This window comes from Meriones unguiculatus, chromosome 16, assembly GCF_030254825.1.
Source record: "Meriones unguiculatus strain TT.TT164.6M chromosome 16, Bangor_MerUng_6.1, whole genome shotgun sequence".
Classification (NCBI taxonomy): domain Eukaryota; kingdom Metazoa; phylum Chordata; class Mammalia; order Rodentia; family Muridae; genus Meriones; species Meriones unguiculatus.
This window is the reverse complement of record NC_083363.1, coordinates 24,180,019-24,206,283: the sequence shown is the minus strand read 5'-3', so window position 1 is coordinate 24,206,283 and position 26,265 is coordinate 24,180,019. Positions and strand designations below refer to the sequence as shown.

Sequence of the window (26,265 nt, the reverse complement as noted above, 5' to 3'; positions counted from 1 at the left end):
CAAACACGAGCAAGCTCAACACTCGTACACATAAAACAAAAACAAAGCTTTTCTTGAGATAAATAAGTAATAAAAAATTGTTGGTCCCCTTCCCCCTCCCATCAGGGTTTCTGGTTCTCTGGGTCAGAGATCAGGCATGAGGCTCCCTGAGGAGTTTTATGTGATGCTGATGATCGTAGCTAAGAGCCGCACTTTGAGAGACACTGTGCTCCTACCTGTCTAGCCCAGCTTCTGGTGGTACAGGTGTGACCTAAGCTCGTTAGGGTGCCCTAGAGGCAGCCATCATTATATCCTGAAGCCCCTGGGAAAGCCGTCCAATCAGGGAATGTAATTGGGTTGGGTGGATGAGAAGTTCACAGGCTGTAATAAGGGCAGCTGGCAGATCCCAGAAAATCGAAGTAAAGGGTGTTAATGAGGTTCTGGCAACTGGCATGGGGCTGAGGCTGGTGGAGGGCCAGGGCTCCAGGTCAGATGACATGGATAGGAATAGGAGTGTGTTCCTCTGGGGCTATGCAGGACAGGGAGCTGGGCTAAGTCTTGGGATGGATGCCTAAGCGTTTAGAGCCAGAGAGGCACAAGGTCACTCCGGACACCTCACAGAGACAGACTTTGGATAATGAGCTTGTTTGAGATCTGAGCAAAGGAAGCAGGATCAGCAGGCTAGGATCCAGTCTGAAAGGTATCTGGCAACTTTTTCTACCTGTTTATTTATCCCATAATTATTGACTGTTTATTGAATCATTTACTATGACCTGGCACTGACAAGATACCAGGGACGCTGCCACCACTAAGACAGGGGAGAACCTTACAGTCTAGGAGATGACTCTTAGCACTTTTAAGGAGAAAAGACAATAAATCTTTTTTAAAGATTTATTTATTTACTATGTATACAATGTTCTTTCTGCATGTAACACCTGCAAGCAAGAAGAGGACACCAAATCTCATTACAGATGGTTGTGAGCCACCTTGTGGTTGCTGGGAATTGAACTCAGGACCTCTGGAAGAGCAGACAGTAGTACTCTTATCCTCTGAACCATCTCTCTAGCCCTGACAGTAAATCTTAAATCATTGGCAGATTCAAGCACACAAACAAGACCCAATGAGAGGTGTGGTCAGACACTTACTTTAAACAGAGTCATCAGATTCGATTCTCTAGGAAGACATTAGAGTTGAGAGGGGAAGGAGGCAGAGAGCAAAGGCCCTGGGGTTGGAAAATGCAAGAGAGGATGTGCAAGTGACCAGAGCTTAATGGGAAAAGGGGAAGTGGATCTGTTCAAGACCAGGGAGAGGTCAACAGGAGTAAGAGCCTCCTGTGTGTTGCAGGCTGAGTGAAAGAGAGCTGAGCCTAGTGCTGCAGGCTTGGAATGTGGGGGCAGGAAGATCAAGAGTTCAAGGCAAAGAACTAGAGAGATAGATGGCTCAGTGGTTAAGAGCACTTACTGCTCTTATGAAGGACTTGTGTTAGATTCCCAGCACCCACATGGCGGCTCACAGCCATCTGTGACTCCAGTTCCAGGTGATTTGACACCCTTTTCTGGCCTCAAGGGGAACTGTATGCATATGGTACACATACACAAATGCAGTCAAAACAGTCATGCATGTTAACTAAAAATAATAAATCTTAAAAAAAAAAACTGGGTGCAGTAGTTCATGTCTGTAATCCCAGCACTCAGGGAGGCAGAGGCAGGTGGATGTCTGAGAGTTTGAGGCCAGCCTAATCTACAAAGTGGAGAGTCAAGGCTGAAGAAGAAGAAGAAGAAGAAAAGAAGGAGGAGGAGGGGGAAAAGAAGAAGAAAGAAGGGTTCAACCCCAGTCTCAGCTACATGGTGTGTTCATGGTCATCATTGGTGACACAAGACACCAAAATAAATAAATAAATAGAGATCACACCAGGAGGTGGTGACACATGGTTTTGGGAGGCAGAGGCAGGGTGACCTCTGAGTTTGAGGATAGCCTGGTCTACATAGTGAGTTCCAGGACAGCCAGGGCTACCCAGGGGAACCCTGTTTCAAAAAACAAACAACAAACAAAAACAAAAAAGACAGAAGAGAGAGCTCAAGGGAGACCACCAAGCAGACACACCCTCGCCACACCTTTAGCTGCAACTGCGGATTCCAAGAACGTCAGGGCCCAGCGAGTGGCTTCAGGAAATGAGACCATGACAGAGTAGCCTGCAACGCCTAGCCTGCTGGAAAACTCACAGACAAGCCTTGTCATCTTTAGGACAAATGAGTAGCAAGGGTCGCTGGGTGACAGTCAAGAGACAGCGAAACCTGTGAACTGAGAGGCAGAGTCGTGACACCGACCAAGTATGGTCAATATTTTAGCTAAACTTTCACTTATTATGTGTATGTGTGGTGCATATGTGTGGACATATTACAACATGTGAGCAGAGGTGAGCAGACAACGTGTGCGAGTTTTCCTTCTACCAGGTGGGATCCAGGGATCAAACTCAGGTCATCAGGTTTGGTATCAGGCACCGTACCTGTGGAGCCATCTCCATGGCCTGGTTTTGTGAAAAGGTCTCATGTAGTCCAGGCTGGCCTCAAACTCAATATATAGCCAAGGATGACCTTCAACCTCTTCCCCTCCTGACTATAGAGTTCCAGGTTTGCAGGTGTACACTGGGGATAGAACCTGGGGCTTTGCAGATGTTAGTCAAGCTTTCTACAAACTGAGGTACATCCCTAGCTCCTGGACCACGAGTTTAAAAAAAAAAACAACAAAAAACCTCCTTTATTTTAAAGATACAAAACTATTTTTCAATAACAAGAAATGTTGGCTGACACTTGCTTCAGAATAACTGGAAAGGAGAGTCGGTGGTTGTTGAAGGTGGACAGTAGTTATGTGGGAGTTCATTTTACCATTCCATTTCTAATGGTTTGTTAAACTTTATACCCCCACGTCTGTTCACCATAATAGCTTCTCTTGTAAGTATCTGATTTTTTCTATATTATAGTAAAGGTATTTGAGCACCGTTGGAGCCCTTGAGAGGCCTGAGTGTGGGGGAGTGCCACCCCCTCTCATTTCTTCTCCGTCAGTAGGCCCTCACTCCTGCCACCTCCTCCTACAGCCCTCACTGTCCCCTGGTGCACTAGCCTGCTGCGCCCTGGCTTCTTCAGCTCCCGGGTGCCTCATCGCCAGTGGCTGAGCTCTGGGCTCCTCAGAGATACTTCATGCTCCAGAATGGGCCCCAGTCAGTCCCAGAGGAAGACATGAGGAGAATTTTTGAGACAACACCATGACTCACCACAGCTAATGACTTCCCAGAAGAGCTATGGTTGGACACTGGGTTGCTTTCTCCAAAGCAGAACTAGGGAAACTCATCCTTTGCCTGATGCTCATGAGGAACATGCAGGGTCTCTCCATGCATACTCACTGCAGAATGCTGTTGCAGCCAGCAGGGTCATTGTTGAAAAAAGAAAGAACAGGTTGCTCCCATTGCCTAGAAAGCTAGACCCATGGAAAAGGGTCTTAGTCCATTTTTCTATTGCTATAATAAAATATCTAAGGTTGAGTCATTTATAAAGAGTAGTAATTTAGCTCCTGACTCTGGAAGTCCAAATGCACGGCCCATCTGATCAGGGCCTCCCCACTGCATCCTAGCATGGTGGGAGCATTGCAGGAGTGTTGCATAGCTAACTAGAGCAGGCACAGGGGTTGGAGAGAGGCCTCAGCCATTACGTGCACTTGCTGCTCTTGCAGAGGATAGTTCAATTCCCAGCACCCACGTCCCACAACTCACATATAACTCTTTGTTCCAGAGGGATCTGGTGTCCTCTTCTGGCCTTCAAGGGTATTTACACACACTCATAGACACACAGACCCCCCACACAGAGAGAGAGAGAGAGAGAATTATTTTCCTTATTTACTTATTTATTTTATTTCACGTGCATTGGTGTTTTGCCTGCATGCATGACTGTGTGAGGGTGAAGGATCCTCTGAAACTGGAGTCACACGGTAGGTGTGAGCTGCCATGGGGTTGCTGAGACTTGAAACTGGGTCCTCTGGAAGAGCAGCCAGTGCTCTTAACCACTGAGCCATCTCTCCAGCCCCATTCTTTTTTTGCATTGGTGTTTGGCCTGCATGTATGTCTGTGAGTGTCAAATCTTGCAGTTACAAACAGTTATGAGCTGTCATGTGGGTGCTGGGACTTGAACCTGGGTCCTCTGGAAGAGCATTCAGTGCTCTTAACTCTGAGCTGGGCCATGGTGCCACACTCCACCTTTAATCTCAGCACTCGGGAGGCAGAGGCAGGTGGATCTCTGAGTTGGAGGCCAGCCTGGTCTATAGAGTGAGTTTCAGGACAATCAGAGCTGCACAGAGAAACCCTGTCTCAAAACAAAACAAAACAAAACAAAACAAAACAAAACAAAACAAATATCAAGACATAAGGCTCCACTGAAAGTACACTAAGGAAAAGAGCTGTGTCTGCTGATAGCATTGGGCCAGGCAGGAAGGAAGCCAGGAAGCAAGTACTGACTCTTCCTCCCTTGCCATCTCCTTCAGGGCCTCCTGTTAGCTGAGTCTATCCAGAAGCCGATGCGATGGGGTCCCATAGGAGTTAGACTCTTGGGCCTGGGGATGTAGCTCAGTTGGCAGTGTGCCTAACACGCACAAAGCCCCGGGTTCTGTCATGTAAACTGGGCATGCTGACACACATACTCTCAGCACTCAGGAGGTAGAGGCAGGGGGATGAGAACTCGGGGTCACCCGTGCCTACCCAGTGAATTTAAAGCCAGCTTGACACATAAGATCTTGTTTCCCACACACACTAAAAGGGGGCTTCCGATCCCCAAAAGATGAACTGAAGGCAGGTGGAAGGTGTTGACGGAGAATAACCAGCGCGACTGGAGAACCAGTGTTGAGCAGTGTTGAGTGTGTGCAGGGGCAAACGGACAGAATGGCGAGAGAATGGCTGAATGATTAAGAGCGCTTGCTGCTCTTGCTGAGAACCCCAGTATGGTCCCTGGTACCCACACTGACTCACACCCACCCTTAGTTCTACCTCTTGGGAAGCCAATTCCTTCTTCTGACTTCCACAGGCAGAGGGCACACACACAGCATGTGTACATGTGCACACACATAAATGTGTGCAGGAAAAACACAAATCTAAACATTTTTAAAAACGAGGAAATCGTCATTGTATCCAGTTGTCTTTGAAACAATGGACATCAGTGGGTAGCCTCAGGGCCCTGGGCTCAGGGCACATGGGACCCAAAGGAACATAAAGTTTTTCTTCCTTTTCTGTGAGGGTCTCATTTGACTGAGGATGGTCTCAAAATCTCCATGAAGATGACCTCGAACTTCTGATCCTCTGGCCTCCACCTCCCAAGTGCTTGGATGAAAAGCATGTACCACTCTACCCACTTTATGTGGTGCTGAGGATCAGCGCAGAGCTTCCTGCGTGTCAGGCGGCACTCTGAGCTGCGTCCCCAGCCAAGGGCCAGCTTCTCGGTGGTGAAAGCTCATTCAGTCCTGTGCTCCTTTGGTCCCAGGGGAGCCCTCACAGCCTCCCAACGGCAGCTGGCCCTTAAGTGAGAACGGGAGTGACGCTGACGCTGCCCTGGCTGCCAGCCTCACCTTCTCCTCCTACTACCAGCACTCCTCGCCAGTGGCAGCCGTGCTCATCGTGGCCTACGTGCTCATTTTCCTCCTCTGCGTGGTGGGCAATACCCTGGTCTGCTCCATCGTGCTCAAGAACCGGCACATGCGCACCGTCACCAACATGTTCATCCTCAACCTGGCTGTCAGCGACCTGCTGGTGGGCATATTCTGCATGCCCACCACCCTTGTGGACAACCTCATCACTGGTGAGTATGACCCCGGGCAGCAGGAAGGTCTTCACCCTTTGCTTCCACTTCCCAGCTAATGACCGAGGCTGGAGAGATGGCTCAGCGGTTAAGAGCACTGGCTGCTCTTCCTGAGGAGCCGGGTTCAATTTCCATCACCCACATGGCAGCTTACAACTGTCTGTAACTCCAGTTCCAGGTGATCGGACACCCTCCTACAGACGTACATGCAGGCAAACTACCAATGCACATAAGTAAAATATTAAAAAAAAAAAATGGAGATTGCTGAGCTGGCCTTTTGGCCAAGGAGCCATTGTCTCAAACTCTGACAGTTGGGGATGAGAAAGTAACCCAAGAATAACAAGTCTAATAGGCTAATAATTTTCTTTGTGCCAGGCATGATGGGACGTATGATTTGTATGTTATCTTAATTAATCCCAGAATTATCCAATCAGGCATGCTTTGTTATTATCCTCATTTCACGGATGAGGAAACAAACTCAGAGCAGTTAACTCAGACTGGTCTGTAATTACTTAACTTGTCAGTGTCAAGGCCAGTGTTCTCACACTCCTTTGTCTAATCACATCCGCTTTGGCTGCGCTCTTGGACAGAGCTCTCACGGGCAGAGGTAGACGGGGTAGAAATAGGAGATGGGTGACTTTCTTCTGCATGAAGACCTGGAAATTCACTTCCTTCATATCTTCTCCTACAGAAGATAGTCTCATCCTGTCAGTCATGAGCTCCCAGTGCCTGGGAGGGTCTGTGTAGGGACTGGCTGGCCGCTGAGCCGAGATTGGGTAGGAGGTCTTTAAATCAAACTAGACCTCTAGTTTGATTTTTTAGAGGCCTAGTTTAAATCAAACTAAGCCCCTAAATTCCTGCAGCTGTCAGAATGTCACACAGACATCTTTGATGAGCAGCATTTCTTGCCTTACTATCTGAGTTTTTGAGACTCCAGGCAGGGAGTCACCAGCTTCCCACACTGCGGATCCCCCTAGAGGTCAGAGGAGAAGATTCCTCAGTTCTCAGGGGCACCACAAGTTCCAGTGGCTCTACTTGGTCTCATTCCCTCTTGATAGTGGCTTTATTGACTCAGGCTCAGGGAGGGGAAGCCTGAGGTTTTGCAGGTTCTGAGCCCTACAGTGAAGTCAAGGACTCTTGCAGCTGTGTGCCTGGTGGAGGCTACTCACTCTTGAGTTCTTATCTCTGCAGAGATGCCAAACACAGTGCATACACTCTTCTTCCAGCTCCCACAGACAGCCCAGCCTACTCCATCACGTTAGTCTCAGGAGAGTACGTGTGGTATAATGATCTATATGACATTTTCAAAGGCCAAACTGTATTTTCTGTCTGACAGAATAAGGGGGTATTGGGCAGGTCCCATAATACAGGAACGAATGGAAGCTTCCTGGGGTGAGAATGCAGTATTTCTTGCATGTGATAGAAGCTGTGTTGTGTGGCTGCATGTGTTCATCTAACTTGTAGACCTGCATGCCAGAAACAGAGGGCTGTATTGTTTGTTGAAATGATTTCAGTGTAAAACATGCTCATATTTGTAGTCCGTTTCCAAGCGTGGATAAACACGGTGGGCCGGCAAGATGGCTGAGCAGGTGAGAGTGCCCGATGTCGCGCTGGTCGCCCAAGTTTCCTCCTTGAGACTCACGTGGTGGAGGGAAAGAACCTACTCCTGCAAGTTGTTCTCTGACTTCTACAGATGTCTGTGGCGCAAGCACACATGCATGCACACGTGCACACACACACACACCCACACCCCAAATATGATTAAAAAAAAAAAGATGGGGGCTAGAGAGATGGCTCAGGGGTTAAGAGTATGTATGGCTCTCCAGAGGACCTGAGTTGACTTCTTGTCTTACAACTGACTGTAACTCCAGCTCTAAGAGATCTGACACCTCTGGCCTCTCTGTGCACCTGCACTCACATGCACATACCTAAACACAGATACACATGTATACATGCACACACACACATATACATATATATGATTAAACTTTTTTTTTAAGTCATGAAAAATGGGCAACATCAATGGCCTCCTAGAACTGTGATGTCTTTGTTGTTAGGTACTTTTAATGTGAGTGTTTTTCCTATTTTAATAATTTTTATTTATTTGGTTTTTTTGAAACAGGGATTGTCTGTGTAGCCCTGGCTGCCCTGGAACTAGCTTTGTAGACCAGGATGGTCTCAAACTCAGAGATTGCCTGCCTCTGCCTCCCAAGCAAGCACTGGGATTAAAGGCATGTGCCACTATGGCCCAACCATTAAATTTTTTTTTTTACCTTACTTTATTTGTATAGGTATTTTGCTTACATGCATATATGTACACCCCATGTGTCTCTGGTGCCTACAGAGGCTGGAAGAGGGCATCAGACCCCCTTGAGCTGGAGTTACAGATGGTTCTGAGTCACCATATGGGAACTGGGAACTGAATACAGGTCTTCTACAAGATCAACAAGTGTTCGTAGCCATGGAGCCATCTCTCCACCCCCCGAAACAATTTTAGACTTAAAGAAAAATAGCAAAGCTCCTAAAGTAAAGCTTTCTATGCCTGCCCTTGCTCTGAATAATGACACAGAGACTTATATTTATGCCTGTAATCCCAGCACTCAGGGAGGCAGAGGCAGATAGATCTCTGTGAGTTCAAGGACAGCCTGGTCTACAAAGTGAGTCCAGGACAGCCAAGGCTACAGAGAGAAACCTTGTCTTGCAAAACAACAATAACAAAACAAAGACCAAAGACAAAAAACCTCAAATCAAACCAAACCAAACCAAAAAAAAATAGCCGGACACATTCTGATCTATTCTAACCTGACAACACTGGCCTGGCCTATGTCCTAGCAATGTGGCCCATTACTGCCATCTTAGTCTTGCCCTGGCACCTGTCCCCACCTGAGACATGTCCCCTTTCTGGGGATGGAAGTCCTGCCTTTTCCTCTCCTGCCCAGCTATTGGCTATTCAGCTCTTTATTTGACCAATCAGAAGGTGATGAGATTAATATTTACAAAGTGCTAAGGCAAGAGATGCTTAACAATACCAAAGTCTGTACTCTGTTCTGGGGAACAGAAATAAACATTTGAATACACAGTGCATGAAAATATCTTCCTACTAAAGCTAGCATAGAATCCTTGCATGTTCTTCAATCACCTTCCCCAAAAACCATAATGGAAAGGAGAAAGCTTCTACCTGCCATTAAGTCATCTGTGGAGCTTCCTTGACTTTCGCTAGTTTCCCATAAATGTCAGTTTCTAGGCATTTGAACCATAATTCCAAGAAACAAAACCGAAATGCTCAAATCTTGAATGGTGGAGCCAAGTGTGATGATCTGTAATGAGACTGAGACAGGAGGATCACCAGTTTGAGGCCAGCCTGGGCTACACAGTGAAACCATACCTCAAACAGAAAGCAAACATCAACCACAAGGTCATCGCAATAACAGCAACAACACAGACCACTCCAAAGGCCACTTTAACAATAACAGGCAACAATAGCACATGGTTTTTGAAGCATAAACACTCAGGTATACAAACAATGAGATGACATTTGTGATGCTATAACAGGCCTGAACGGTGGATTATGTTCATAATGGATGCATATTGGAGGCTTGCAATTGTATGCATCCAGCTTTATAGCTGTGGACATCTGGAATACCATGGCTGTTTAGTCACTGTTCTGTTGCTGTGACACTGTGGCCAAGGCAACTCTTATGTCAGAAAGCATTTAGGTGGGGCTTGTTTACAGTTTCCGAGTCCATTATCATAGTGGCAGGGAGCATGGCAACACACACAGTGCTAAGAGCTGCATCCTGGCATAGATAGTGAGAAGAGAACTGAGCCTGGCATGGCTTTTTAAAACTTCAAAGCCCACCCTCGGCAAGGCCACACCTCCTAATCCTTCTAATCCTTTCAAAGGGGTTCATGCCTTGGTGACTAAGCATTCAAATATATGAGCTTATAGGGGCCATTCTTATTCAAGCCACTACATTGGCAGAGACAACCCAAGGCTTTTGGGTGACTGTCAGATTTCACCCTGTGGTTCAAGCTAGTCTGGAATTGGCTGTGCAACCAGGCTGGTCTGGCAAGTAGGATTCTCTCAATGCTGCCTTCTGAGCTCTGGGACGGCAGCTGTGTGCTACCACACCTGCCTCTGAAGACATTTGATGGGCTCAGTCAAAAAATTTGACAGGCCCCTTCTATATAGAGTTATAGACAGTAGCTCCAACAGGGAAGATCTTGAGAAATTTTATTTCTCACAAATGAAGACATAGAAACAAAGACATCTTTTTATTGATGATATTTCAACATTTGTAGTAGACACAGATAAAGTCAATGTGGCAACAGTGCACATTCTTGGAGCCAAATTTACAAAAGAAAACACATACAAAATAAATCAGGGCTGTCTAAAAGTCTTTGTATAATTTATGTCTCCAGTGTCCAAAATGATTTGGAAGTGAAAATTGCAGCAACAACATCTTTCCAGGTTTCCAGGTACTCTGCCTTTCTGCCATGATGCAAGTATCCTGGGATAGTCTGGGCACACTGAAACCCCTTCCCTAGAACCCAGTTTGAAACCTCCATCCTACAGCTGTCCCCCTCCACGGAATGAGAGGTTTTCAATTTTGGGTTTAAGGGTTTCAGTATTTTGGAGTTGACCATTTCTGGAATGTTGCTTTGGGGCGTTTAGACTCAGTCTCTATGCCGTTCTGGGTTAAGACTGGTACCACTCCTCTAGCCCAAGGTCAGACCGATGAGCTCACACTGCTTTTAATCATTTCCTTCCTTCCTTTCCCAGACCTCAGTGCGAGAGACTGAAATTAGGCATCACTCATGCTAGGCAAGTACTTTATCACTGAACTACATCCTCAGTCCTCTTTCAAAGGAAAAAAAAAAAGATTTATGAGGTTGGAGACATGGCTCAGGGGTTAAGAACACTTGCTGCTCTTGCAGAGCCCCAGGTTTGGTTTTCAGGCCCCATATGGTGGCTCACACCCCTCAGTGAACTCAATCCCAAAGGTTCTGACCTTGTCCAGTTCAGAGGGCTCCAGGCATGCACAGCGCGCACATGCATACATGGAAGCAGACACTCATACACTTAAAAGACATGTTTATTGATTTACTAATTTATGTGTGTGTGCGTGTATGTGCACACATGAGTGTATGTTTGTCCACCACATATATGTAGGTGCCCACGGAGGTCAGAGTCAAATCCCACAGTCCTGGACTTACAGGTGGTTGTGAGCTGCCATGTGGGTGCTGGGAATTGAACCCCAATCCTCTGCAAGAACAACTAGTGCTCTTAACCAGTACGCCACCTCTCCAAACCCCTACTTCTTTTTAATTCTTACTTTTACACGTGTATGCACATCCATGGATGCATATATGTTACATTTTCTTGTGCGTGTGTGAGTGTGTGCATAGGTGTGGAGGCCTGAACTTGAAATCTTCCTCCTTCAACCACCTGTGTAGCTGGAATACAGGTCTGTGCCACCAGGCTCAGCTCAGTGAAGTGTTTTCTTAGCTCCAGCCAGTCTGCCACAGGTTCTGGGTCATAATGTCAGCACGTTTGGAAGCTTCTGGTTTCATCATTTGCAATATAGGCATGTCTGATGTTTTCTCTGATGCCAGGACCCATACAGCTTGGGTCCTGGGACCCTGAACTAGGGATGTTGAGGTGACTAGGGCAGCTGTAAAACAACCACTTCCCCCTTTCTCTAAAGGACAGAGGCACATAAAGCTGGGGTCACATTGGGTTCTCCAGCACTACAGATGCAAGCCAGAACCTCAGAGAGGTGTTCCTTAGGTTCGCAGGGGGAAGGGTGAGCTAGTCTCAGTTGGTGGTCTCTGTAGGTGAGTAGGCTCAGGCTGTAAACATCTGGGAAGAAGTTGCTAGTCTTTTCATACTTTGGTCAATCATTCATAAACATTCATACCCTGGAGCCAGATGTGGTGGCTCATGCCTTTAATCCTAGCACTCATGAGGCAGAGACAAGTGGGTCACTGAGTTTGAAGCCAGCCTGGTTTATAGAGCAAGCTACAGGACAGCGAGGACTAAACAGAGAAAGCCAGTCTTAAGAAAGAAAAGAAAGAAAGAAAGAGAGAGAGAGAGAGAGAGAGAGAAGAAAGAAAGAAAGAAAGAAAGAAAGAAAGAAAGAAAGAAAGAAAGAAAGAAAGAACCAATCATATTTTGACTCTGGAGGAATGCGCTGTCATTCTTCTTGAGCCTGGCCCATATGGGTAATGGCTGTGCCCACGCCAACAATATACATTTACTGAGAATGTCACTCACTCTGTGCTGTCTCTGCTCCCTACACTTGATTAGATTCAGTTTAGCCGTTCAGGGGAGAGCAACACAGATAGGTGCAGAAGGCTTGATTCCTTAGGTAACTGCTGCCTCTCAGCTGTAAAGCAAGCGCTTCCCCCTTTCTAATTATGAAGTTCCCTACCAGATGATTCTCCGAGACTATGCAAATATCAGGCTCATTATATTTTTGCAGCAACTTCAGAGTGCCTTGACAGTTGCTGCCCACAACAGTGCTTCCATCCTGTTTCCTCTTAATGGCATTCACATCCTCTGTCCTTAACTAATTGGATCTCTGCTTCATGGCTTTTAATCCAACATTATTACTCATTTTGTTGCATAAACTCCTCTAGGTTTGGCTATTAGAAGCTCACTGCACCTGGCTTCTGTGTTTGGAGTATTTCTTGATAGCCTAGTTCCACAGAATAATCTGGATCACCTCATGTGTTTCATGTATCAGCGCTGGATTCAACTAGTTTTTTAGGAAGCCGTGTTTCTCATTGGAGTATAATATTCATTTTTATTTGTGCATGGAAGCGTTTTGCTTGCACATACATACATGTACCATGTGCATGGCTGATGCCCACAGAGGTCAGAATTGGGCATCAGAGTTATAGATGGTTGTGAGCCACTATGTGGGTGCTGGGAACCGAACCAGAGTTCCCTACAAGAGCAACATGGTCCTAGCTGCTGAGCCATCCCCATAGGCTAAGGAATATAATATTAACAAACAAAGGTCTGACTTCTAGCTGTGCTTTTCAATGTTGGGGGTCCTGATTCTAGGCTCTGTGAAGGGGCAGATCTGGGAAATGAATACATATTGCTTCAGAGTTCTTTGGCACATGCCTTTTTATCTTATCTTATCTTATCTTATCTTATCTTATCTTATCTTATTTTTATCTTATTTTTTTGAGACAGGATTTCACCATGTAGCCCTGGCTGGCCTGTATCTCACTATGTAGCTCAGGCTAACCTGGAACTCACAGAGCTCTGTCCACCTCTGTTTCCCGTGTGCTGAGATTAAAGGTGTGTACCCAGCACACCTGGCTAGCTCTTTACTCCTGTGTCTAGCCACTGCCTGCATTTCAGAAACTATGGCCCATACTCATACTTCAGACTCCAACCCAACATCAGAAAATTTAACTTACATTCTCCTTCCTTGTTTTTTGTTGTTTGTTTGTTTGTTTCAAGACAGGGTTTCTCTGTGTAACCTTGGCTGTCCTGGACTACACAGTGGCTTTGTAGGCCAGTCTCACAGAGCTATGCCTGCCTCTGCCCCCCTGACACCGAGCCCAGCTTTCCTCCTTCCTTATTTGTAGCTTTGTTCTCAATGGGGGAGAAAAATGTTTGTTTATCCATAGCATGTTGACTTATTTGTCTGGTCCACTTCAGTATATGTCATGATGTTATACATGATAACAATAATAGGATAATGATACTGTGAGGAAGGAATGGCCTCACTCCTGGGCGGAACAATAGGATTCACATACAAGGCAGGGCTAGATGGATCTAAAAAGCAGAGACAACTAACTGTTGGCTAAAGGCCATCTTCCCAAAAGCAGTGTCCATATTGGTGGAATGGTTGGCTCTTCGGTCACTGTCACATAGACCTAATGACCCCTCGTGGCTTTCTTGGGGGCCTTGGCTTACGTGGCTGGTGCTGGGCGTCTTGCGGGGTAGGCATGTCTCACCCTGTGGGGACCTCTGTCGTTACAGGTTGGCCTTTTGACAATGCCACGTGCAAGATGAGTGGCTTGGTGCAGGGCATGTCGGTATCTGCCTCAGTTTTCACGCTGGTGGCCATCGCCGTGGAAAGGTGAGACACATCCCTGGGTGACCCGGGGCTGGCACTGAGAGAGCTGATGGCTCTGACACTGGGCTAGCTGGATGGCTGTAGGGAAGGCCTGCTAAGCATACCACTCTATCCCTTTCTAGAAGACACAGGCCGCTCCCGACATGGTCTTATAGTAATATCTGGGGTCTACTAAGAGCTCAAGCCAGTTTGCACCCTGGGCATCAGGGACCCTACCTCTCCTTTGTCTGACCCTGGGAGTCAGCTAGAGGAGCCTGTCTGTAGTCGGGCTGGAGAGGAAAGGTCTCTTTCTGTTCCTTTATCCCATCTCCTAATCGCTGGTTCCTGGGAGTCCTGGCATTACTCAGTCTACCATTCCATCACTTCTGTCATTGGGAAGATTCTAGATTAAGCATGGTTCTGTACATGTGGCCAAGGTGTGGGATACAGCCCTGGGTCAGTGAGGCTTTGGACCAGTGCCTAAGCTTTCCTTCCCAGAACACACAGTGTGACTCCCCGCCAGCTCCGTACTATCTTCAGTGTGGTGAGGACTCCTGAGTGGGAGCCTTCTCCCAGGGACTGGGAGGTAGGTAGACCAGCTGGAGATGGCTTCTGTCCTCATCACCACCCACTGTGTGATCCTGGGCCACTTCTTCAGTACTTGGAAAGGAACTGTATCGGTAAAACGGTAGATGCCCTACCAAGAGGCTGGGGACTTCAGATGGCTGTGTTTGAGAAGTTCACAGACAGTTCTTAGCCCACAGTTCAAACACAAGCTGCTATCGCCATTTCCTTCACACACCCACATCCTCCTCCTGGTCCCTCTCTCCAACACCAGCTCTTCTCAGCTCTGCCCTTTCTGGAATCTAATGACGCCCTCTCCTTTCCACCTCTGTTTACCATCAAACTCTATTTTTACTGGTTTTGTTAGGCTGGCCTTGAACTCTTCATTATGCAGTCAAGGATGACTCTAAAAATCTGATCCTCTTTACTGCCTCATCCTCGGCTCACAGACATATGCCACTGTGCCCCATTTTACCTGGTGCTGGGGACTGAACTTGGGGCTTTGTGCAGGCTAGGTAAGGGCCCTATGAACCCCAACCTCTGTGAGGTAAGCAGCTGGCATGACGGGGCTGGGTCCCCTCTCCACAAAGCTACTATTTGTGTTATGTGAGCTCTCCCCTCCTCTGACTCCTTTTTCGTGTCTTTTTAGTTGTGAGTCTTAGTTGTTAATGACAGAACCATCTCTTCAGCCCTCAACCTTGTTTTCTTATCACTGTTGAAAGACATGAGAATGTAAAACCTCTCCCAGTCATACTTAAGTTTATCAAGCTCTGCCCCCTCCAGGTAACCTTTCCAAACCATTTCCTGAGTTCATAGGCTATAGTATAGCTCATGGGCTGAGTTCATAGTTCAGTACTATAGGCATCTGGAGCCACCTGTTCTCTGGAGAGGTGAGCATGTCTGATACTATGAAGCCAGAAGGACAAGGTCATATAGGCTGAGGCAGCGAGGCTTGAATAGACCGTGGGAAAGGGGTGTAAGTGCCTTCAGGTTGGGACGATAGAGTTGGCAGGAGGGCAGGACACAGGTGAGAGAAGAAGAAAATGCCTCTGGGCAATGTCAGTACCACACCTGTGCTCAAAGCAGCCATGCGGACTTGTAAGAGACACATCTTCCACTCTTCCACTCAAACTATTGAGCCTGACCCCACAGTCTTCAGGAGGGGTATTTCTACTTGCTGGCACAGGTGGATGAGGGAGGCATTCTGGGAAGGATCGATCCTTTGTTTGTTTGTTTGAGACAGGGTGTCTGTCAAATAGCCCAGGCTGACCTCAAACTCTCTAGCCAAGGATAACCTTGACCTTCTGATCCTCCTGCTTCTGCTGCCCAAGTAGTTCTTGGGTTTGTTGTTGTTTTGCTTTTTTGTTTTTGTTTGTTGTTTTTCTTCAGTCTTAAGCATTCAGAACACCTATAGAGTGGTGTGGTGGGGTATCATCTTCATTACCCCACAGATCAGGGTCCCATTTTTTTTCTTTCTCTCTTTTATCTCTTTCTTTCTTTCTTTCTTTCTTTCTTTCTTTCTTTCTTTCTTTCTTTCTTTCTTTCCTTCCTTCCTTCCTTCCTTCCTTCCTTCTTTCTTTCTTTCTTTCTTTCTTTCTTTCTTTCTTTCTTTCTTTGAGACAGGGTTTCTCTGTGTAGCCTTGGCTGTCCTTTGTAGATCAGGCTGTCCTAGAACTCACAGAGATCTGCCTGCCTCTGCCTCCCCAAGAGCTGGGATCGCAGGCATGCGCCACCAGGCCCAGCTGATTATGGGCCCCATTTTGAAGATAAGGAAACCAAGGTCCAGAAAGCCCTTTGAGCAACTGACTTTTCTAGTCATCCATTCCTGTCTTGATCTAAACCCATTCTAGGACACTTGTCTGACACCTACTTTCGAGAGCATGTAGTTAAGCAATGGCCTTTGAACCACTACAGATGACAACCTCTACCTCCTTCACCTCCAGCAGCAGCTCCCAACCCTGGCTGCTTAGAAAAGAAGGTGCTGAAACCCCTTAACTCCTTCCCAGAATAATTATAATGGAGAGGGGTTTCATTCATTCAGCATTTTGCCTGCATGTGTGCCTATACACTAGAAGAGGGCACACATATAGATCTCACTATAGATGGTTATGAGCCACCATGGGGCTGCTGGGAATCGAATTCAAGACCTTTGGAAGGACGGCCAATGTTCTTAGCCTGTGAGCCAGCCAGGATTTAGCAAATATGTTTTTCTTACATCAGTATAATGGTTAAGATGAGCCAGGGACGGCCTGTCACGTATGCTCCACCCCAGCTCCTCCCAAGGACGGCCTGCCACGTATGCTCCACCCCAGCTCCTCCCAGGGACGGCCTGTCACGTGCTCCACCCCAGCTCCTCCCAGGGACGGCCTGTCACGTATGCTCCGCCCCAGCTCCTCCCAGCGCCTGAGCTTTTCAAGGGAGCCCATAAGGCTAGAGATTATATCTGTTACATTTGTGCTGTGCTGCTTCGGGGGATAAGGGTGCTGTCACCAAACCTGTTGAGTTGAGTTCAGTCCCTAGGGCCACATGGTAGAAGGAGAGAAGTGACTGCTGACAGTTGTCTTTTGTGTGGAGAATGAAAGGGAAAGAGGGAGAAAGGGAGAGAGTGAGTACTAAATAAATGTGGGTTTTTTTGGTAAATAATTTATTTAATTGTATGTGCATTAGTGTGGAGGTGTCAGATCCCTTGGAATTGGTGTTACAGACAGTTGTGAGCTGCTGTGTGTGTGTGTGTGTGTGTTGGGAATTGAACCCATGTCCTTTAGAGTAGACAGTGCTCTTTAACCACTGAGCCATGTCTCCAGCCCCCAATAAATTTTTTTTTAAAGCATTTGTGTATTCACCTAGCCAGGCTTCCCAAGTACAGAATGTTCACCACAGATTAGGAGTGGTGCCTGCTACTGAATGAAAATCAATCAATCAATCAATCAATCAATCAACAAAGGACATGGCTGCTCCTAGGTATGGTGTAGGAGAAGGTTCAGTATAGACATGTGGCTGAGCATAGCCAGAGGCAGACATATTTGGGAGTCCAGGGTGGTCATGACCCTGAACCATGTAGGGAAGGAGAGCCAAGCACAGCAGCCAGTAGGCCAAAGGTATAAAAGAAAGGGTAGGTAAGCAAAATGTCCGGATTATATAGGGAAGAGCCTCTGGGGGAAGGGCAGCCCAGCCCCGGGGCTGGAGACTTCAGGGTAGAAAGCCGGGTATGCCAGCCATACCCTGTAACAGGTAGGGACTGAGGGATGCTGGGAGAACCTGGAGACCAGGTCCGCTTTGCTACGTTAAATGGGCACTTCAGCTGCTTTTCCTGGGTTTGAATCTTAACACTACAATCTAAGCTGTCTTAAAATAGCCTCTAGTTCGCCGTTAATCTTCCACCTCACCTATTTTAAATCCAGCCTTGCTCTTAGAGCAATTTAGTGAAGTGAGCTGCCTCCCTCGCAAATGACAAACCAATTTACTTGATTAACCTCAGTAGTGTCTGAGCTGTCCCCGGATGCTGCCTCAAGTGTAGTGATGAATGTCAGGTATCCTCTTCCAGCGGCACCGGATGCTGCCTCAAGTACGGTGATGAATGTCAAGTGTCCTTTTCCAGCAGCCCCTAGCCAGGTCAGCTCTGGCCGTTGTGCCTCCGGCCACCCTCCCAGAGCCCTCTGCCTCTCTTCCCGCCCCGCGCTGCAGGTTCCGCTGCATCGTGCACCCTTTCCGTGAGAAGCTGACCCTCCGGAAGGCGCTGCTCACCATCGCGGTGATCTGGGCGCTGGCGCTGCTCATCATGTGTCCGTCGGCGGTCACTCTGACCGTGACCCGAGAGGAGCATCACTTCATGCTGGACGCTCGCAACCGCTCCTACCCGCTCTACTCCTGCTGGGAGGCCTGGCCCGAGAAGGGCATGCGTAAGGTCTACACCGCCGTGCTCTTCGCGCACATCTACCTGGCGCCCCTGGCGCTCATCGTGGTGATGTACGCGCGCATCGCGCGCAAGCTGTGCCAGGCCCCGGGTCCGGCGCGCGACGCGGAGGAGGCGGTGGCCGAGGGTGGCCGCGCGTCGCGCCGCAGGGCCCGCGTGGTGCACATGCTCGTCATGGTGGCTCTCTTCTTCACATTGTCCTGGCTGCCGCTCTGGGCGCTGCTGCTGCTCATCGACTACGGGCAGCTGAGCGAGACGCAGCTGCACCTGCTGTCCGTCTACGCCTTCCCCCTGGCACACTGGCTGGCCTTCTTCCACAGCAGCGCCAACCCCATCATCTACGGCTACTTCAACGAGAACTTCCGCCGCGGCTTCCAGGCTGCCTTCCGTGCGCAGCTCTGCCGACCGCCCTGGGCTGCCCACAAGCAAGCCTACTCCGAGCGGCCCGGCCGACTCCTGCGCAGGCGGGTGGCAGTGGATGTACAACCCAGCGACTCAGGCCTGCCATCCGAGTCTGGCCCCAGCAGCGGGGTCCCAGGGCCTGGCCGTCTGCCGTTGCGCAATGGGCGCGTGGCCCACCAGGATGGGCCCCCGGAAGGGCCTGGCTGCAACCACATGCCCCTCACCATCCCAGCCTGGAACATCTGAGGTGGTCCCGAGAGGGCGGATCTGGTGGGCCTATGGCCCTGACTCTAAAATGTGATCGCTGGGCAAAATAGCAGTATTAGCAGAGGGTGCTAAGATGCCTCCTTGATGAAAAACGAGATCGTGGGTAGCTGCCAGTGATGGCCAATCAGGCAGCCTTTGACCTTCCAAACCCCTTCCGCTCTGGAGCTGTATATGGACAACCCCTTCTCGTCAACATCTCAGAACCCTTCTCTGCAGAGACTCTGAGGCCCAGGGAGAGGGGACAAGGTTTCTTCGTTGGAAATCCCCCTTGACCCACACTCTAGTGAGAGTCTACTGTATCCACATTTCCAGTGGTCTTCCCAGGGCCCTCTGAGGCGGAGCTCAAGAAAACGTTGTCACCCTAACTAGGTGGCTGGGAAGAGGTGACCTCTGTGCTTACACACCGAGTCCCTGTGATGGGATCCCCTGTGTTGTGTTGCTGAGGCAGCTCCCCTCGGCCCTTTCCTGGGAATAGTCAAGCTTTCCCCCTGCTAGCTCTGAGTGTTGGCTTTATTCCAGGAAGCGTTCAGGGCAACACCCACTTCACAAGGTCACAACTGAGCTGCTGCAAGAAGAACCCTAGGGAGCCCGTTTAGACACAGGCTCAAGGCTCTAGGTTGTGCCAGATGAAGGCTCCTCTCCCCGACCTCCACCACCACAGCCAGGCAGAGCTTCCAGCACCACCGACAGCTCGTGGGTGGCAGGCAAGGGGGAAAGGAAGCCAGCACAATGCCAACTCTGCCTTCCGGAAAGATCTCACCTGCCTGTGAGCACAAGCTTTCTTGTAGCCTTTCCTTCATGCTTCCTGGGACTGAGAAGTTGGTCAGTCGCTGTGGGGGAAGCCCGAAGCTACACACACAAACCCTTCCACAGTGTGTGACTTGTGAGTCCTAAAAGCAAAGGAGATCCCGCATGCACCCCAGCAATCACCTTGACAGATCCCGCATGCACCCCAGCAATCACCTTGACAGACTGGAGCTAGGAAATGGTTGCTGTTGCTGCTTTCTCCTACAGTCTCAGTAATCTGCGCTACACCTGACACTTTCTTCTCACCCCGTGACCACAGCTGCTAGAAATTTAAGGAATTAAAAACAAAAAATAAAACATTCCTAGGATTCAGGGCTCTGAACTCTTACTGTTTCCTGAACATACACCGATGGGCCATTTACTGTTTCTGGGTCCGTCGGGAGCAATGGCCATAGTGGCAGAGAAACTGCCTCGCAGTTCTACATGTCCAGGTGTGTCTCTGGACACTGTCATCTGATTCATAAAATGTTCTTGTCATTTCACAAAGTGACTGAGGCCCTGTAGGGCCAGGGTCCCAGGGCCACAGGCAGCAGCATTCCGAGAGGCTTGTCTTTGGACAGCTTGAACTGTGCCCTGCCTTTCAAAGAGGGTGGAGGCAGGCATGGTGGGGTGGAGAGCTGGAAACTTCCTGCCAAATGATGAAAAGGAACGCCCACAGAATGAACTTGAGTACCGAGTTTGGGGCAGGAAAACGTTTTCATTGTGTTGGTCTTGTGACTTCCCGCCCGAGATGTTCTGAGCAAATCCTATGCTGCCGATGCCAGGGTCGGAAGGCTGGGAGTGATCTGTGTAGGTAGGCACGCTGTTGCCTGAGCTGGTGCTCTGTATGGTCCTCACTGCTGGTGTTGCGTTCATATCATGTGTATGGACACAGTGGCCTGAGAACTGCTGGTTGTTTACTGGGAAGACTTGTGACTCCAGGCTCTAAAAATAGGCCAGATCAAGAGCCATATCAACCCCGTCCCTGCGGCCCCTGGGGGCTGTGGGAGTTGCAGCCTGCTCTCTGCCCTGGGGTGTTAAAAATCACAGCTCTCCTCAGAAATCTCGTCCACCAAGGCCTCTGCTCTATTTTCCCCAAACTCCAGGCTTTGAGAATGCATGACTGCCCGGGTGCAGCACGCTTGACACGGTGGCATTCCCTGCGTTCCCTTGTTCTTGGCATTGCTTGGCATTGCTTGAGTAAGAGCAGAGGCAACCCCTGCCTGCCCACAGATTTAGGCTGAATGCTAACAGACAAGCAGGCAGCGTGTGTATGCAGGGAGTTTGCTTCTTTGTACATGTGTTAAAATACACTTGTCCCCTTAGCCATTTCAAGGACACTGAGTATTCGTGCTGCTGTATAACTACCCACTCACCCTTTCTAGCTTGACATTATCCTAAACGGAAACTGTGGACCCACTGATACCAACTCCCCAATCCCTGCTCCTCCCAACTCCTAGTAGCCACCATTCTTTCTCTCTGAATGTCAAAATTCTGTCATTCCCTACAAATGAAACTACTCAGTATTTTTCCTTCTGTGGCTTTTCTGTGACACCTTTCAAGGTTCACCGTGTTGTTACCTGGCTCAGAATTTCCTTCCTTTTGTGGCTAAATACTATTCCATTGTACACCTACCTCACAGCTTGCTTCTGCATCAGGCTGTTCTTGTTTCTGCCTCAGCTTTGACAAGTCCTATGCGTGTTTGGAGGTGTTAGATAATAAAACCAAGTTGTGAAAATAGTGCCTGTGTGAACCCTGAGGACGGAGACCCCAACGCTTCTCTCAACTTGGCATTTAGGGGTGACAGACCCAGTGCTCAACCCAGCTGCTCTGAGCTCCCTCCTCTGTGTTCCTTCTTGGCTAGAGAAAACAATTGTGTGTTCTGTCCACAGGATGTTGTATGATGCTGTTTTTATAACTGTAGCTCTGTCAGTCTCTGTGTCCCGACACTTGGGCCTGAGTGCACCTTGTGTGACCACTGCACTCTAACACCATGGAGGAAGACGTCTCTGGAGCAGACATGTTCCATCTGTGCCCTGTCAGGTCTCCTGAGGTGATTTGTCCTTTCAAGGGTGGAAAGTTTGGAGATGAACTGAGCCTGTGATGGGGAAGAGAGCCAGGGGCCTGTGGACACCGAGAACCCAACCCAGAGGGGCTCTTAGAGGGACACTGTGTCCTTCCGTGCCATGTGCCACAAGAGCAGTCATTCTCCAAATGGGTCTCCACAGATGAATGGGCTCTTGACTTCCCCAAGACCATGCGAACACGTCTGACCAATGTGAGGGAAGGCGGTGCCCACCAGGGCCCACAAACCACAGACTGGCCAGCCTTGGACCGCCAACTTTCTGTAGAGGCCTGGAGGATTCATGGGCTGACTCCGGTTGGAATGGAAGGTAGAATTGGCAAAGGAATCCGGGAGCCCCCTATCATTAACCTACTGTGCATTCATCCTGAGTCCAGGTGCCAGCCAAGCCCGGGGCTAGAAGGACAAAGCATTGCTCTTAGGCTCTGGGCCTCTGTGCATCCTTTTCCTTAGCTCACCTCTCAGAAGTGCCACTGAGAAAAGATAGATGAGAAAGAGGTGACCGGCAGCTTCATCACAAGCAAACAATGTTGAGGCAAAACAGATTCCTTGTTGAAAAGCCCAATTTAGCTGGCTGCTTCTGTTTTCACAAACATGCCCCCATGGTGGAAGTTTCACAAAATATAGATAAGCAAAGAAGAAAAGGCAAAACGCTTCAACTATATGGGAGATACACATTCATTTTGTGAGCATAGATACATACATGTTAAATTTTTGTAGCACCCTATAGAGGGATAGGATAAGCTAAAATTCACCCATCTACTGTGACCATTCAGCAATTGTATATTTGTTTCACCAAGGATATTTTCATTCTTCTAAAATGCTCCCTCATGTCAATGTATGCCCTTCTCCCCTCACCCCAGAATACCCTCCATCTGGTTTCAGAAGGTTACGAATATGGACTTAGACTGTGGATAGCGTTTTTGAGTCTGTCTCTTCTTGTTTGACAGGATGACTCTGAGGTTTGCTCACATCACAGCATTTCTTAGTTTGTTCCTTTTTGTTGCTGAGTAGTACTCCATTGCGGTGTGTGCAGTGGCACAGTGTTATCTGTTCACTGGGTGACCATCATTTGGGTTAACAGTTTGATTATCGCATGTGAAGCTGCTATGCTCAATCCCTCACAAGCCCTTCTGTGCACACATATTCTCAGTTCTCTTGGTGAATAGGGTGCTGGGGTGTGCAGTGAGTATATACTTCTGTCTTCTAGCAGTGGCACATTCTAGCGTTGTATTTTGTTCTCACCAGCACTGAGCTGCAGTTGTTCTGTGTTTTTGCCAACACTTAGGATTATTGTTCTTTTTAAAGTTTTCCTGATGACTAGTGATGCTGGGTATCTTTTCGTGTGTCTATTGGCCATCCTTTTATTTTAACCAATTATTGTATAAGTTAGTGTTGTTGTGGCAACTGAAGGCAGGGAAAGGTTGTTCTAGCTCACAGTTTACAGGTGCAATTCAATGTGGTGGGAAGGTGCGGCAGCAAGAGGGGTCCAGCTATGGGGACAGGACCATGAGGCTGCGATCCCTAACCATGTATGCAGCTGCCTACATTTGGGATGCCCAGAGGTGTTGTCTACCAAGTGATTCCAAATACAGTCAAGTTGACAAGGGTTAACTGTCACAATTATTCTTAGCCTGGCCTTGAACTCACTAAATTGCACAGGCCTGTCATCAAAAATAGCCTCAAATTCTAGCACTCAGGAGGCAGAAGAATCTCTGTGTGTTTTGGGTCAGCCTGGTCTACATGGTAAGACCATGGCTAAAATAAAATAAATGTGTTTATGCAAATCAAAAGGCTAGTTTTGGAGGGTTGGGAATGCCTCTCTAAGGAGGTAACATTGCAAAAGAGACCTTTAGAGAGAGAAGAAGCTACATGGCAAGCTGGCCAGTGTGGAAAGGCAGGGCCAGGCAAAGCAAGCAACATGTGGAAAGGCCATGAGACAGGCGAGGCATAGATGAATAAGCAAAATGCTACTGACTTTTAGCAAACTCAAAATATTTTATTCAGTGCCTGTTAAATCACAAGCATGGGCCAATGAGAAGGCTTGGTGGGTAAAAGAGATTGTTACCCAAGCCTAGTGACCTGAGTTCAATCCCTGAAACCTGCCATAAAAGGAGATAAGTGATTCCACACCGTTGGCCTCTGACCTCCACAAATACATAAATGCACCTATACAAATCCACACCAACACATGCGCACACAGACTTGGGCATGCATGCACGCATGCAGGTACCCCAGGATTGGTAAACCAGTGCTTTCTGTCTGTTGCCTCTCAATGGAACACAAGCTGAGGCTCAAGTCAAGGTCTTTTCATCCCCTGGCTGCAGTGACCTAGCTTTCCTATATTTGAGAAACTGAGGTTCAGAACTAAACCAAGAGGCTTGATGGAGGTTCCCTATAATCCTAAAAATAAGCCCAGCCAGCCACAGGCTCCAGGCTGCTGCTCTGCTCTCAGGCCACATTTCCATCACATTCAAAGGCTTCCAAAGATTTGAGATGGAGGGAACAACAGCCGCCCAAGGTGCAAACACAGCCTGATCCAACACCACACCAAGCCCTCCAGGGAGCCCCCGCTCCCTTGCCCTGCGGTCACGGAAGGAGACGGCTCCTGGCCTGGTTGTCACATCCTGCCCTTTGTTTGTGTTTGTGTTTGTGGTCCCTTGTCACGGCCTGGTCTTTGAATCTGGCCACCAACAAATGTTACAGTTGTCATGTACAAGCAACCAAATAAACATGGGTGGAAAAACCCACGCTTAGCGAGATGTGAGTTTATCTGTGGCACAGCCAGTGGAAGTATTAAATCACCCTGTGTTTGAGGGGTTTTCACTACCCCCACCCCCCAGGACCCCGCTGCCTTCCCTTCTGCACAGAGGTCACAGTAACCAGACACTGAGAAGCCTTCATTGCTGTTCTGGCTCCCCAGGAAGGACCCCTTGTTTGTCCAGTGGTCCCTCAAGCCCACATGCATCCATCATAATCACCTCCTTTATTTTCTCCTTTTCAGGTCTTTGGAAAATGATCCTGGCACCGCTGCCATAATTTGCAGAAAATAACTTGTGAAAGAGTTTGAATGTCTCATTTTTAAATTTCGTTTCCTCAGTAAGTTCTCTCCTTTTGTGTCTTCATCACAAAAAAAAGAAAAGTTTCCAGGCAAAGCTGCCAGCTCTTTCGAGAAGATGGAGAATAAGAATAGGTGATGGGGCCTCTCAGCTGCAGGAACACCATTTTGATGGAACCAAAATGAGTGGTGTGGAGTGGTGGCCCTTGCTGTGACATCTACATAGCCTCTAAGAGGAGAAACCCAAACAAAATGGCAGCCTTTGTAGACTACTATCCAGTGGGTTTATTTCATTTTATTTTTTAAGATTTAAAAACAAAAAAAGCGAAGTATGGTGATGCACACATTTAATCCCAGTACCTGGGGGAGGAGGGAAACCAAGGCAGGAAATTTAAAAGTATGTATATGTGTGTCTTCGGAGGGAATTTACATGTGGGAGTAGTGAGAGACCAAAAGATTAAAAATTAGCAGCTATTGTGTAAGGCCTGAACTAGGTTGGTGGAGAAGTCCAGGAATGCCCTGCGGGGGAAGAACCACCTTTTGCATTTTTTTCCCCACCCACTAGAGATACAGTTGCTAGGAAGCTGGCCCATCCCCCTAGGGAGGGACACCAGATCATTAATGGTCTGGGGACCTTCCTATAGCCAGTCAATTAAAAATGTAGCATTTTGACCAATAGATGCTTGCCAGGCAGGAATTGCCCCTGCCTTGAGCGTGCTGGGAGGGACCAGAATTTTTAAATCACCCAACTAGCCCTAGCACGGCACGCTCGGCTCCCACTGCTTCAGTGGTGGGGGTGTGTGGGCCCAAGCTACAGCTTGTAATTTACAATAAAAAGAACCTCATGTCTTTACAGCGGAGTCTGTTTATTCCTGGTCTTTTGAGGTTCGTGAACTGGGCAGAACAGTAGCTCACTGTTACCAGAAGATGTTGGATTTTCTGGAGGGGATACCAGGAACTGAACTGGAGGAGTCTGATGCAAGAGTAGCAGGCACTCTTAGGCCAGGTGGTGGTGTCACACGCCTTTAGTACTAGCACTCAGGAAGCAGAGGCAGGTGGATCTTTGTGAGTTTGAGTCTAGCCTGGTTAACCAGGTCAGCCAGGGCTACACAGAGAAACCCTATCTCAAAAACAAAACAAAACAAAACAAACAAAAAACACAAAAAGAGAGTAGTAGGCACTCATAGCTGTAGAGCCATCTCTCCCCCTATTTTGTTTTTTAGACAGGGTCCAGTTTAGTCTAGGCTGGCCTCAAACTCGCTGTGTAGCCAAGTATGACCTTGAATTCCTGATCCGCC

At 48.2% G+C, this 26,265-nt stretch overlaps 1 protein-coding gene across 2 annotated transcripts in view; it reads left to right on the top strand.

The window, feature by feature from the left end:
• Nucleotides 1-25,813, top strand: part of Npffr1 (neuropeptide FF receptor 1) — a 37,730-nt gene extending 11,917 nt beyond the window's left edge. Inside the window, exons 2-4 of one of the 2 annotated variants that reach the window (XM_060369479.1) lie at nt 5,603-5,813; nt 13,819-13,918; nt 18,143-25,813. In XM_060369479.1, coding sequence (XP_060225462.1) covers nt 5,711-5,813; nt 13,819-13,918; nt 18,143-19,019 — 1,080 coding nt within the window. In that variant the 5' untranslated portion in view covers nt 5,603-5,710 and the 3' untranslated portion in view covers nt 19,020-25,813. Of the gene's footprint in view, nt 1-5,498; nt 5,814-13,818; nt 13,919-18,142 lie in introns of both variants that reach the window. The other variant, XM_021649413.2, reaches the window with a different exon arrangement.
• The last annotated feature ends 452 nt before the right edge of the window (nt 25,814-26,265 follow it).